Genomic DNA, 14,295 nt, shown 5'->3' on the forward strand with positions numbered 1-14,295 from the left:
GCCCCCCAGCCCTGACCCCCGTTGCACTGGGCTTGACCCCTGACCCCAATCCCGCCTCTACAACCTGGCAGCTCCCTGGCCCTGATCCCTCTGCCTCAGCCCCATAGCCTGGCAGCCCTCCGGTCCTGCCCCCCATTCCCCCGGCTCCAGCGGCCCTGAGCCCCAGTCCCCCAGCCTGGCAGCCCCCGGTCCCCTGAGGTCCAGCCCTAACTCCTGGCCCTTATCTCCGGTTCTCATACCTGACCCTGCCCCTGCCCCCCGGACCCCCAACCTGGCAGCCCCCCCGGCTCCCATGTGCCCAGGCCTCCCCTACAGCCCTGGAAGGACTCCTGCTGCCAACCCCCCGCCAACGGTCCAGCCCACAGGGCCGCCCCAGGCACCGGAACGTGAGCCCAGACCTCGAGCCGGACAGACGGACACCCCCCCGGCCTGGGGTCGTCCACTGCCCCAGCACCCCCTGGCGGGGCCCTGCACTCCCGCCCCACACCCTCCCAGCAGGGCCCCGCAGTCCCCCCCTGCACACTCCCCGCACCCCCCCGCAGGGCCCCGCAGTCCCCCCCTGCACACTCCCCGCACCCTCCCAGCAGGGCCCCGCAGGCCCCCCCTGCACACTCCCCGCACCCCCCCGGCAGGGCCCCGCTGCCCCCCCTGCACTCCTCCCCCTGGCACGGCCTTGCACAGTCCCCGCACCCCCCTGGCAGGGCCCCGCTGTCCCCCCCTGCACTTGTCCCCTGGCAGGGCCCCGCACAGTCCCCGCACCCCCCTGGCAGGGCCCCGCAGTCCCCCCCTGCACTTGTCCCCCTGGCAGGGCCCCGCACACTCCCCGCACCCCCCTGGCAGGGCCCCGCAGTCCCCCCCTGCACTTGTCCCCCTGGCAGGGCCCCGCACACTCCCCGCACCCCCCTGGCAGGGCCCCGCAGTCCCCCCCTGCACTTGTCCCCCTGGCAGGGCCCCGCACGCTCCCCGCACCCCCCTGGCAGGGCCCCGCAGTCCCCCCCTGCACTTGTCCCCCTGGCAGGGCCCCGCACACTCCCCGCACCCCCCTGGCAGGGCCCCGCTGTCCCCCCCGTACACTCTTCACACCCCCCTGGCAGGACCCCCGCAGTCCCCCCCTGCACTCCTCCCCCTGGCAGGGCCCCGCACACTCCCCGCACCCCCCTGGCAGGGCCCCGCAGTCCCCCCCTGCACTTGTCCCCCTGCAGGGCCCCGCACACTCCCGCACCCCCCTGGCAGGGCCCCGCAGTCCCCCCCTGCACTTGTACCCCTGGCAGGGCCCCGCACACTCCCCGCACCCCCCTGGCAGGGCCCGCAGTCCCCCCCTGCACTTGTCCCCCTGGCAGGGCCCCGCACACTCCCCGCACCCCCCTGGCAGGGCCCCGCAGTCCCCCCTGCACTCCTCCCCCTGGCAGGGCCCCGCAGTCCCCCCTGGACCCCCCGGCAGGGCCCCGCTGTCCCCCCACTGCACTTGTCCCCCTGGCAGGGCCCCGCACACTCCCCGCACCCCCCCGGCAGGACCCCGCAGTCCCCCCCTGCACTCCTGCCCCTGGCAGGGCCCCGCAGTCCCCCCTGGACCCCCCGGCAGGGCCCCGCAGTCCCCCCCTCCACTCCCCCCACCCGGCAGGGCCCCGCACACTCCCCGCACCCCCCTGGCAGGGCCCCGCAATCCCGGCCCCGCCCCCGCCCCCGCCCGCCCGGCAGGGCCCCGGGCTCCCCCTGGCGGCGGCGGGCGGCCCTGCGGCGGCCACGTGATTTCTGGGAAGCAGGGCGGGGCGGCAGGGAAACGCGCGGGGCGGGGCCGGGCCGGGCGGAGCCGCCGCAGGACACCCGGAGCCGCAGGCAGCAGCCAGGTGGGGGTCCCGCGGGCAGGGGGCGGGCTGGCTCGCGGGGTGGGGGGTGAGCAGCCGTGCCAAGGGGAACGGGGGGTGTGAACAGGGGTGTGAATGGAGTGAACTAGTGTGTGGAGGGGAACGGGTGTGAATGGGGGTGACGTGCGAAGGGGAATGGGGGGTGTGAACGGGGGCGACGGGGGGTGAACAAGCGTGCAAAGGGGAACGGGGTGTGTGAACAGGGGTGTAAATGGAGTGAACTAGTGTGTGGAGGGGAACGGGTGTGAATGGGGGTGAACAAGCGTGTGAAGGGGAATGGGGGTGTGAACAGGGGCGACTGGGGTGTGAACAAGCGTGCGAAAGGGAATAGGGGGTGTGAACAGGGGCGACTGGGGGGTGAACAAGCGTGCGAAGGGGAACGGGTGTGAATGGGGGTGACAAGTGTGCAAAGTGGAACGGGTGTGAACAGGGGCGAATGGGGGAGAGCAGACATGCGAAGGGGAACGGGTGTGTGAACGGGGGCAACTGGAGGTGAACACGTGCGAGGGGAACGGGTGTGAATGGGGGCGAATGGGTGAACAAGCATGCAAAGGGGAACGGGTGTGAATGGGGGTGAACAAGCGTGCAAAGGGGAACGGGTGTGAACAGAGGCGAATGGGGGAGAGCAGCCGTGCGAAAGGGAACGGGTGTGAATGGGGGGGAACAAGCGTGCAAAGGGGAACGGGTCTGAATGGGGCGACTGGGGGTGAACAAGCGTGCAAAGGGGAACAGGGGTGTGAACGGGGGCGACTGGGGGGTGAACAAGCATGCAAGGGGGAACAGGGGGTCTGAACGGGGGGTGAACAAGCATGTGAACAGGAGCGAATGGGGCTGAAGAAGCGTGCGAGCAGGCCAATCAGGGTGAACGGTGCAAACAGGTGCGCGAAGGGTGTGACCCAGGTGAGAAGGGAGCAAAGGAGCACGCAAACAGGAGCGGGCGTCCATGGCGCAAGCTGACACGCAAAGGGGAAGGGGGGTGAAAGAGCGTGCGAGCAGTGGGGTGCCGGTGCACAGGGGTGACCAGGAAGGGTGCGAGGAGTGCCGGGGTGAGGGGGTGAAGAGCTGCGTAAGGCGAATGGGTGTGAGCAGGGTGACTCAGAAGGAAAAACGCAGGTGACTGAGGGCAAAGAGGCGTGCAAGGGGCAGCGGGTTTGAGCAGGCGTGCGAGGGGAAGGGGCAGCCCTGACCCCCCCCCGCTCCCCAGGATGGCGTCGGGCCGCGCCCGCTGCACCCGGAAGCTGCGCCAGTGGACGGTGGAGCAGGTGGAGAGCGGTCGCTTCCCCGGCCTGGTGTGGGACGACCCCCCGGCCAAGACCATGTTCCGCATCCCCTGGAAACACGCCGGCAAGCAGGACTTCCGCCACGACGAGGACGCCGCCTTCTTCAAGGTACGCGCGTCGCACGAGGCCACCGTGCGCCGCACGCTGCGAGTTACTGATCCACGCGCGGCACGCTCTTCGCACAAGCCATCCACGAGCGGCATGCTCTGTGCCACTGATGCACAAGTAACACGCTTAGTACATGCTGCCAACATATTGGCAACATGCTAAGCATCACACTAGCCACATGCTAAGCACACAGTAGGATATGCTGATAACATCCTATGCACACCCTACTAACATGCAAGAAACATGCTAAGCACACACTAGGGTACACTAGTAACATGCTACACACATCCTAGTAACATACAAGAAACATGGTGAGCATGTGCTATGGTATGCTACTAACATGCTACGCACAAGAAACATGCTAAGCACATGCTATGGTACACTAGTAACATGCTACACACACCCTAATAAAACGCAAGAAAAATGCTATTGTACACTAGGAACATGCTACACATGGACTACTAACACACAAGAAACATGCTAAGCACATGCTATGGTACACTAGTAACATGCTGGGTACATGTTCGAACACAGCAAATACCTGTGCTCACTCACCAAGGCCGGCCTGGGCCCAGGCAGAGGTCACGCTGAGCTCATGCTCCGGCGACAGCGTGTTCCCACAAAGGGGATAGGTGGGATCATGCTAAGGACATGGGAACAGAACAAACTGAGCACAGGGGCTGGGACCTGCGCAGGGCACGCGGGGCCGTGACGCGCTCGGGACGGGGGACAGGGCACTTGGGGGCGAAACGCTCGGGGCACGCGGGGCCGTGACGCGCTCGGGACGGGGGCGTAACACGCTAAGGCCACGGGCCGCCCCGCGCTCACCCGGCGCCGCCCCGCAGGCCTGGGCGGAGTACAAGGGCAAGTACCGGCTGGGCGAGCGGCTGGACCCGGCGGCCTGGAAGACGCGGCTGCGCTGCGCCCTCAACAAGAGCCCCGAGTTCCAGGAGGTGCCGGCGCGCGCCCGGCTCGACGGCGCCGAGCCCTACAAGGTGTATCGCCTGGTGCCCCCCGCCGAGCAATGCTCCGGTGAGCCCCTGACCCACGGCGCCCTGCCCTGCCCCGCCCCACGGCGCGCCCAGATCGACGGCGCCGAGCCCTATGAGGTGTACTGCCTGGTGCCCCCCGCCGAGCAGAGCCCCAGTGAGCCCCCGCCCCGCTCTGCCCCACGGCGCCCCGCCATGCCCCACGGCGCGCCCAGCTCGACGGCGCTGAGCCCTACAAGGTGTACCGCCTGGTGCCCCCCGCCGAGCAGAGCCCCAGTGAGCCCCCGCCCCGCTCTGCCCCACGGCGCCCCGCCGTGCCCCACGGCGCGCCCAGCTCGACGGCGCCGAGCCCTACGAGGTGTACCGCCTGGTGCCCCCCGCCGAGCAGAGCCCCAGTGAGCCCCCGCCCCGCTCTGCCCACGGCGCCCCGCCATGCCCCACGGCGCGCCCAGCTCGACGGCGCTGAGCCCTACAAGGTGTACCTCCTAGTGCCCCCCAGTCCTCCACCCCGTGGCACCCTGCTCTGCTCCCCGGTGTCCAGGCCCCCACTTGGCTGTGCCCCCAGAACCCCAGTTTCCAGCCCTCCAGCTGTGCCTCCCCGGGAAATCCAGCATCCCTGTGCCCTCCGTCCCTGCTGCAGCCCCTCCCAAGGGACCCCGGCGTCCGGGGAGCTCCCCCCCCCACTGTCACTGCCCCCAGGGACCCCGGCGTCCGGGGAACTCCCCCCCCCCACTGTCACTGCCCCCAGGGACCCCGGCGTCCGGGGAACTCCCCCCCCCACTGTCACTGCCCCCAGGGACCCCGGCGTCCGGGGAACTCCCCTCCCCACTGTCACTGCCCCCAGGGACCCCGGCGTCCGGGGAACTCCCCCCCCCCCCACTGTCACTGCCCCCAGGGACCCCGGCGTCCGGGGAACTCCCCCCCCCACTCTCACAGCCCCCAGGGACCCCGGCATCCGGGGAACTCCCCCCCCCCACTGTCACTGCCCCCAGGGACCCCGGCGTCCGGGGAACTGCCCCCCCCACTGTCACTGCCCCCAGGGACCCCGGCGTCCGGGGAACTGCCCCCCCCCACTGTCACTGCCCCCAGGGACCCCGGCGTCTGGGGAACTGCCCCCCCCACTGTCACTGCCCCCAGGGACCCCGGCGTCCGGGGAACTCTCCCCCCCACTGTCACTGCCCCCAGGGACCCCGGCGTCCGGGGAACTCCCCCCCGCACTGTCACTGCCCCCAGGGACCCCGGCGTCCGGGGAACTCCCCCCCCCCACTGTCACTGCCCCCAGGGACCCCGGCGTCCGGGGAACTCCCCCCCCCCCACTGTCACTGCCCCCCAGGGACCCCGGCGTCCGGGGAACTCCCCCCCCCCCACTGTCACTGCCCCCAGGGACCCCGGCGTCCGGGGAACTCCCCCCCCAGCTGTCACTGCCCCCAGGGACCCCGGCGTCCGGGGAACTCTCCCCCCCACTGTCACTGCCCCCAGGGACCCCGGCGTCCGGGGAACTCCCCCCCCCACTGTCACTGCCCCCAGGGACCCCGGCGTCCGGGGAACTCCCCCCCCCCACTGTCACTGCCCCCAGGGACCCCGGCGTCCGGGGAACTCCCCCCCCCCACTGTCACTGCCCCCAGGGACCCCGGCGTCCGGGGAACTCTCCCCCTCCCCACTGTCACTGCCCCCAGGGACCCCGGCGTCCGGGGAACTCCCCCCCCCACTGTCACTGCCCCCAGGGACCCCGGCGTCCGGGGAACTCCCCCCCCCACTGTCACTGCCCCCAGGGACCCCGGCGTCCGGGGAACTCCCCCCCCCCCACTGTCACTGCCCCCAGGGACCCCGGCGTCCGGGGAACTCCCCCCCCCACTGTCACTGCCCCCAGGGACCCCGGCGTCTGGGGAACTCCCCCCCGCCACTGTCACTGCCCCCAGGGACCCCGGCGTCCGGGGAACTCCCCCCCGCACTCTCACAGCCCCCAGGGACCCCGGCGTCCAGGGAACTCCCCCCCACCACTGTCACTGCCCCCAGGGACCCCGGCGTCCGGGGAACTCCCCCCACTGTCACTGCCCCCAGGGACCCCGGCATCCGGGGAACTGCCCCCCCCACTGTCACTGCCCCCAGGGACCCCGGCGTCCGGGGAACTCCCCCCCCCACTGTCACTGCCCCCAGGGACCCCGGCGTCCGGGGAACTCCCCCCCACTGTCACTGCCCCCAGGGACCCCGGCATCCGGGGAACTCTCCCCCCACTGTCACTGCCCCCAGGGACCCGGCGTCCGGGGAACTCCCCCCCCCACTGTCACTGCCCCCAGGGACCCCGGCGTCCGGGGAACTCCCCCCCCCACTGTCACTGCCCCCAGGGACCCCGGCGTCTGGGGAACTCCCCCCCACTCTCACAGCCCCCAGGGACCCCGGCGTCCGGGGAGCTTCCCCCCGGCCCACTCTCACAGCCCCCAGGGACCCCGGCGTCCGGGGAGCTCCCCCCCCCCACTCTCACAGCCCACAGGGACCCCGGCATCTGGGTAACTCCAGGCTCCTCCTCCCTCTTGTGCCCCCCAGCTAAGCCGCCAGCCCGGAGGGGCTCCCAGCCAGTGAAGAAGGAGACCCCCGACTCCTCCTCAGAGGGGGACGAAGTGGGGCCCAGCGGAGGGGCAGCCCAGGCTGCCCTCACTCTGGAGGCGGTCGGTATGGTGAGTGGGGGCAGCGAGGGGGCCAGCTCTGTCTGGGGGGTAGGGGGTGTCTCTGAATCCTGGGGGTGTCGCTGGGGTGTCTGAATGCTTGGGGTCTCTGTGGGGTCCGGGGGGTGTCTCTGTGGGGTTGGGGGTGTCTCTGTGGGGCTGGGGGCGCCTGTGGGGCCCGGGGGGTGTCTCTGTGGGGCTGGGGGCGCCTGTGGGGCCCGGGGGGTGTCTCTGTGGGGCTGGGGGCGCCTGTGGGGCCCGTCCTCCCATCTCGTTCTCCGCCCCAGGAGGTGGCGTGTGGTTCGGGGCCCGTGGCCGGCGCCGGCTGCAGCTCGGAGGACTCCGGCATCGACTCCAGTGAGCCCGGCTCGGACACCGGGGTCCCATGTAAGGACTGGGGGTCTGGCCAGGGGTTGGCAGCCGGGGGGCAGTGGGGAGCTGGGGGCAGTCAGGGGGCAGAGGCGGGAGGCAGTGGGGAGCCGGGGGCAGCCGACTATGACCCCAGCCCACTTTCGCCCCCAGCCCCGGTGCTGAACGAGATTGTCAACGTGACGTGGGAGTCGGGGCCCCTCCAGTCCCCCACAGATGGTGAGACGAGACCCTTTCCCCATAGCCCCCTCCCCCGCCAGCCTCCTTCCGCCCCGCCCCATAGCCCCCTCCCCCGCAGAACTCCTTCTGCCCCTGCCCCATATCCCCCTCCCCGCCAACCTCCTTCCGCCCCTGCCCCATAGCCCCCTCCCCCGCCAGCCTCCTTCTGCCCCTGCCCCATAGCCCCTCCCCCGCAGAACTCCTTCTGCCCCTGCCCCATATCCCCCTCCCCGCCAACCTCCTTCCGCCCCTGCCCCATAGCCCCCTCCCCCGCCAGCCTCCTTCTGCCCCTGCCCCATAGCCCCTGCCCCGCAGAGCTCCTTCTGCCCCTGCCCCATAGCCCCCTCCCCCGCAGAACTCCTTCTGCCCCACCCCATAGCCCCCTCCCCGCCAACCTCCTTCCGCCCCTGCCCCATAGCCCCCTCCCCCGCCAACCTCCTTCTGCCCCTGCCCCATAGCCCCCTCCCCCGCCAGCCTCCTTCCACCCCGGCCCCATAGCCCCCTCCCCCGCCAGCCTCCTTCCGCCCCTGCCCCATAGCCCCCTCCCCCGCCAGCCTCCTTCCGCCCCTGCCCCATAGCCCCCTCCCCCGCCAGCCTCCTTCCGCCCCGGCCCCATAGCCCCCTCCCCCGCCAGCCTCCTTCCGCCCCGGCCCCATAGCCCCCTCCCCCGCCAGCCTCCTTCCGCCCCTGCCCCATAGCCCCCTCCCCCGCCAACCTCCTTCCGCCCCTGCCCCATAGCCCCCTCCCCCGCCAGCCTCCTTCCGCCCCGGCCCCATAGCCCCCTCCCCCGCCAGCCTCCTTCCGCCCCTGCCCCATAGCCCCCTCCCCCGCAGAACTCCTTCTGCCCCGCCCCATAGCCCCCTCCCCGCCAACCTCCTTCCGCCCCTGCCCCATAGCCCTCTCCCTGCCAGCCTCCTTCCGCCCCGCCCCATAGCCCCCTCCCCGCAGAACTCCTTCTGCCCCACCCCATAGCCCCCTCCCCCGCCAACCTCCTTCTGCCCCTGCCCCTGCCCCATAGCCCCCTCCCCGCCAACCTCCTTCTGCCCCCGCCCCATAGCCCCCTCCCCCGCAGAACTCCTTCTGCCCCGCCCCATAGCCCCCTCCCCTCCAGCCTCCTTCCGCCCCTGCCCCATAGCCCCCCTCCCCCGCCAGCCCCCTTCCGCCCCGGCCCCATAGCCCCCTCCCCCACCAGCCTCCTTCCACCCCTGCCCCATAGCCCCCTCCCCCACCAGCCTCCTTCCGCCCCGGCCCCATAGCCCCCTCCCCCGCCAGCCTCCTTCTGCCCCTGCCCCATAGCCCCCTCCCCCGCAGAACTCCTTCCGCCCCTGCCCCATAGCCCCCTCCCCCGCAGAACTCCTTCTGCCCCGCCCATAGCCCCCTCCCCTCCAGCCTCCTTCCGCCCCTGCCCCATAGCCCCCTCCCCCGCAGAACTCCTTCTGCCCCGCCCCATAGCCCCCTCCCCGCCAACCTCCTTCCGCCCCTGCCCCATAGCCCTCTCCCTGCCAGCCTCCTTCCGCCCCTGCCCCATAGCCCCCTCCCCCGCAGAACTCCTTCTGCCCCGCCCCATAGCCCCCTCCCCGCCAACCTCCTTCCGCCCCTGCCCCATAGCCCTCTCCCCTGCCAGCCTCCTTCCGCCCCGCCCCATAGCCCCCTCCCCCGCAGAACTCCTTCTGCCCCACCCCATAGCCCCCTCCCCCGCCAACCTCCTTCTGCCCCTGCCCCTGCCCCATAGCCCCCTCCCCGCCAACCTCCTTCTGCCCCCGCCCCATAGCCCCCTCCCCCGCAGAACTCCTTCTGCCCCGCCCCATAGCCCCCTCCCCTCCAGCCTCCTTCCGCCCCTGCCCCCATAGCCCCCTCCCCGCCAACCTCCTTCTGCCCCTGCCCCTGCCCCATAGCCCCCTCCCCCGCAGAACTCCTTCTGCCCCGCCCCATAGCCCCCTCCCCCGCCAACCTCCTTCTGCCCCTGCCCCTGACCCATAGTCCCCTCCCCCGCAGAACTCCTTCTGCCCCACCCCATAGCCCCCTCCCCGCCAACCTCCTTCCGCCCCTGCCCCATAGCGCCCTCCCCCACCTACCTCCTTCTGCCCCCGCCCCATAGCCCCCTCCCCCGCCAACCTCCTTCCGCCCCTGCCCCATAGCCCCCTCCCCCGCAGAACTTCTTCTGCCCCGCCCCATAGCCCCCTCCCCTCCAGCCTCCTTCTGCCCCTGCCCCATAGTCCCCTCCCCCACCTACCTCCTTCCGCCCCCGCCCCATAGTCCCCTCCCCCGCCAACCTCCTTCCGCCCCTGCCCCATAGCCCCCTCCCCCGCAGAACTCCTTCCGCCCCTCCCCCATAGCTCCCTACCCCGCCAACCTCCTTCCACTTTTGCCCCATAGCCCTCTCCCATCCCCCAGCCTCTCTGCCCCCCACCCCATAGCCCCCCCCCACTGACCCCTGTCTCTGGTTCTCTCCCCAGACTACGGGGTGCTGGTGACCCTCTGGTACAGCGGGACGCTGGTCTGGCAGCAGCAGCTGCCCCAGGGCGACTTCCTGGTGACCCCCGCGCCGGCGCCCGCGCCCCCCATGCCCGGCGCCATGCCCCGGCTGCTCCTGCCCCCCGCCGAGGGGCTGCAGGACCTCCCCCGGCGCCAGGCCACCCAGGAGCTGCTGGGGGCCCTGGCCAAGGGGCTGATGGTGGCCAGCCACCCCCAGGGCCTCTTCGTGCGGCGCCGCTGCCGGGGCAGGGTGTACTGGAGGGGCTGGGGGGCGCCCCCCGGCAAGCTGGAGAGAGATGACATCCTGCAGGTCTTCAGTGGGGCGGCCTTCCGCCAAGGTGAGCGGGGGGGCCCGGCCCTGTGTCCCCCGAACCCCCCGCCGGCTCGGAGCCCCGTCCCCTGAACCCCCCGCTGGGACCCCCGCCAGCTCGGAGCCCTGTGTCCCCCAAACCCCCCGCTGGGACCCCCCGCCGGCTCGGAGCCCCATTCCCCCCAACACCCCCGCCAGCTCGGAGCCCTGTGTCCCCCGAACCCCCCGCTGGGACCCCCCGCCGGCTCGGAGCCCCATTCCCCCAACACCCCCCGCCAGCTCGGAGCCCTGTGTCCCCCGAACCCCCCGCTGGGACCCCTGCCGGCTCGGAGCCCTGTGTCCCCCAAACCCCCCTCTGGGACCCCCGCCGGCTCTGAGCCCATGTTCCTCAAACCCCCTGCTGGGACCCCCCGCCAGCTCGGAGCCCTGTGTCCCCCGAACCTCCCGCTGGGACCCCCGCCAGCTCGGAGCCTGGTTCCCCATACAGACCCCCAGTCCCCCGCTGGGACCCCCCCCGGCTTAGAGCTCCAGTTCCCATGTCCTCTGATCCCTGTCTGGGACCCCCACTGGCTCAGAGCCCCGTCCCCCATACAGACCCTCGATCCCCCGCTGGGACCCCCACTCCTGTGTCCCCCGATCCCCCCGCTGGGACCCCCCACCGGCTCAGGGCCCTGTGTTCCCCAAACCCCCCCCGCTGGGACCCCCACCGCTCAGGGCCCTGTGTTCCCCAAACCCGCCACTGAGACCCCCACTGGCTCAGGGCCCCATCCCCCATACAGAACCCCAATCCCCCACTGGGACCCCCCGCCGGCTCAGAGCCCCATCCCCTGAACCTCCTGCTGGGACCCCCGCCGGCTCTGAGCCCTGTGTCCCCCAAACCCCCCGCTGGGACCCCCACCAGCTCGGAGCCCTGTGTCCCCCGAACCCTCTGCTGGGACCCCCGCCGGCTCTGAGCCCCTTCCTCAAACCCCCTGCTGGGACCCCCGCCGGCTCGGAGCCCTGTGTCCCCCGAACCTCCCGCTGGGACCCCCGCCAGCTCGGAGCCTGGTTCCCCATACAGACCCCCAAACCCCCTCTGGGACCCCCCACCGGCTCAGGGCCCTGTGTTCCCCAAACCCCCCCGCTGGGACCCCCACTGGCTCAGGGCCCTGTGTTCCCCAAACCCCCCGCTGGGACCCCCACTGGCTCAGGGCCCCATCCCCCATACAGAACCCCAATCCCCCATTGGGACCCCCTCGGCTCAGAGCCCTGGTCCCCATGTGCTCTGATCCCCCTCTGGGACCCCCGCAGGCTCTGAGCCCCCGTGTCCCCTGAACCCCGCTCTGGGGCCCCCGCTAGTTCTTTGCCCCAGATGCCCCCGCCCCATAGCTCCCCACACTAACCCCACCCCCCGGTGCTCCCCACAGCGCTGCTGCTGCACCAGCAGGGCCTGGGCGAGCGCCCCGAGACCCACGTCACCCTATGCCTGGGCGAGGAGCTGGGGCCGGAGGACAGCCCCACCGAGAAACTCATCACTCTCCAGGTGGGGTGCGGGGGCACTGGGGGACAGTGGGCTGGGGAGGGGGGCAGCGTGGGACGGTGGGTTGCAGTGGTGCATTGTGGGATACCGGGCTGGGGAGGGGGGCAGCGTGGGACGGTGGGTTGCAGTGGTGCATTGTGGGATACTGGGCTACAGGGAGCAGTGCATCATGGGAAGGTGGAGGAGCAGGAGTGCATTGTGGGATAGCAAGCTGAGGAGGGGGGGTGCGTCATGGGGCAGTGGGATGCAGAGGTGCGTTGTGGGATAGTGGGCTGGGGGAAGTGGGGCGTTGTGGGACGGTGGAGGGGGGTGTGCATCGTGGGATACCGGGCTAGGGGGAGCGGTGCACTGTGGGATACCGGGCTGAGGGAGTGGTGCATTGTGGGATGGTGGGTTGCAGGGGTGCATTGTGGGATACTGGGCTGGGGGAGCAGTGCATCATGGGATGGTGGGTTGCAGTGGTGCATTGTGGGATACTGGGCTGGGGGAGCGGTGCATTGTGGGATGGTAGTTTGCAGTGGTGCATTGTGGGATACCGGGCTGGGGGAGCGGTGCATTGTTGGACAGTGGAGGAGGAGGGGTGCATCGTGGGATACTGGGCTAGGGAGAGCAGTGCATCGTGGGACGGTGGGTTGCAGTGGTGCATCGTGGGATACCAGGCTATGGGGAGCGGTGCATCGTGGGACGGTGATGCGCCCTGCCGCACTCTGGGACAGGGGAGTCGAGGCACACTGGGAAGCGGACAGCCCGCTGTGGTGCATTGTGGGACACTGGGGGACAACCACAGCCTGACGCTCTGCCCACCCCCTACAGCTGGAGCAAGACTTTGCCCGGAAGCTGCTGGACATGCCCGAGGTGGACCTGGCCTCCGTCTGCCTCCTCTCCCTGGAGCCCTCCTGCCTCTTAAGCCCGGCCTGAGGGGCCCGAGCTGCCCAGACCCTCTCTCCCCTACCTTGACCTAGGGGTCAGGGGGTGGCACTTCCTGTCTCCTTCCCTGCAGGATTGCTAGCTCCTGGACTTAGAAGTCACAGGCCCAACATGCTTCCTGTTTTGTCCATTGTAAGGGGAGGGCTGGCCTGGCCTGGCTGGGGTCGGACATCCTGTCTCACCTGTTTCACGGAGCGGACTTCCTCTTTTGCTCACTAGCCGGGGCAGGGATTTCCTGGGGGGCGTAGCTCATACAGGAACGCACTTCCTGACTTGCCAGTGAAGCAATTTCTGGGAGACAAACTGGAAAGAGCAGAGCTTCCTGTTATGTCCATTGTGTAGGGGTGGGACTTCCTGTCTTCCCTCTTGCATGCAGCTGGGACCACCAGAGATTTGGATGGTCTGAGGGTGGGACTTCCTGCCTTGAGCGATGCATGGGGGAGGGATATCCTCTTTTGCACATTGTTTGGGGCGGAGCTCCTGGGATTTTGAATGTATCGAGGCAGGACTTCCTGTCTTGCCTATTGCATAGGGGCGGGATGTCCTGTCTTGGCCCTAGTAGCACTGTAACTTCCTGTGGTGAGTGTCGCAGGACCAAGGTGTCCTGGTTGGATGCCCTTTCCAGGGCAAGGGCAGGCTGCCTCAGTCTGTAGAATATTTGATACGCCAAAGGCAAGACTGTCTCTCTCTCCCCCGCCGCCCTGCAGGCACAGCTAGCACCTTACAGCACCATCTCTTCGCACTTTATCTCCTGCTGCAAGTAACTTTATAAACTGTGTCCTTTTTAAAATAAAGTTGTATTTTGCCCCTGCCTCCAGAAGCTCTGTCTGTTGTCCAGCCTGATTAGGGACCTTTGGCACACGTTATTGGGGTTTCTTACTTCACTCACTGTGCATGGTACTCGTTAACATTGGTTACCTGTTACGAGCAACAGAATCAGCGGCTAATGCCTGTTGCTTAATTCTTTGTGTCCTCATGAGCTCTTGTTAGCAATTGTTAATGATCCGCAATATCAGTTATTAAGATGAATGAATCCAGCCTGGCTTTTGTCCCTAGTCAATTTCACGGAGGTGGGACTTCCTCTTTTCCTCACTGGCCAGGGGAGGGACTTCCTGGGTTGTAGAGCACACAGGAACACATTGCCTGACTCCCTTCAGTCTTAGTGAAGCAATTCCTTGGGGGGCTGATAGTGGGTAGGGCAGACCTGGTATGGTCATTGTATAGGGGCGGGACTTCCTGTGTTGACTTTGGCACACAGCTGGGACCACCAGGGATTTGGATGGGAAAAGGGCGGGACTTCCTGGAGGTGGGATATTCCAAGCACATTTATCAGCAAGATTTTATGCATATATACATAAATACTAAGTAATTATTAAGTAATATATATTATATACTTATATAATTAAGTAAAATATTCTATATTAAGTATTAATATATATTAATCAAGCTTTGATTTCATCCACCAATATTATAAACTATTAATGATGAATTGATTGTATAGTCAGCTGTTCTTCGTTACCACTGGTATTAGAAGCTGGTGTATTTTAACGTGTTACATATTTAATAATAAC

At 68.9% G+C, this 14,295-nt stretch overlaps 1 protein-coding gene across 4 annotated transcripts; it reads left to right on the forward strand.

Moving 5' to 3' along the window:
* Window positions 1-1,757: 1,757 nt before the first annotated feature.
* Window positions 1,758-13,536, forward strand: IRF9 (interferon regulatory factor 9). Of its 4 annotated transcripts, none has more exons than XM_074982400.1 (9): window positions 1,758-1,847; window positions 3,070-3,253; window positions 4,099-4,285; window positions 6,787-6,917; window positions 7,193-7,292; window positions 7,428-7,493; window positions 9,950-10,306; window positions 11,685-11,800; window positions 12,611-13,536. In XM_074982400.1, the coding sequence occupies exons 2-9, from the start codon at window positions 3,071-3,073 to the stop codon at window positions 12,713-12,715; spliced, it is 1,245 nt and encodes a 414-aa protein (XP_074838501.1). In that variant the 5' UTR covers window positions 1,758-1,847; window position 3,070; the 3' UTR covers window positions 12,716-13,536. The 4 variants fall into 4 exon arrangements, with proteins under 4 accessions (XP_074838501.1, XP_074838500.1, XP_074838502.1 ...); XM_074982399.1 differs by lacking the exon at window positions 1,758-1,847 and adding an exon at window positions 2,625-2,765; XM_074982398.1 differs by lacking the exon at window positions 1,758-1,847 and adding an exon at window positions 2,667-2,743.
* Window positions 13,537-14,295: the final 759 nt, after the last annotated feature.

Source organism: Carettochelys insculpta, chromosome 32 (assembly GCF_033958435.1).
Source record: "Carettochelys insculpta isolate YL-2023 chromosome 32, ASM3395843v1, whole genome shotgun sequence".
NCBI lineage: Eukaryota > Metazoa > Chordata > Testudines > Carettochelyidae > Carettochelys > Carettochelys insculpta.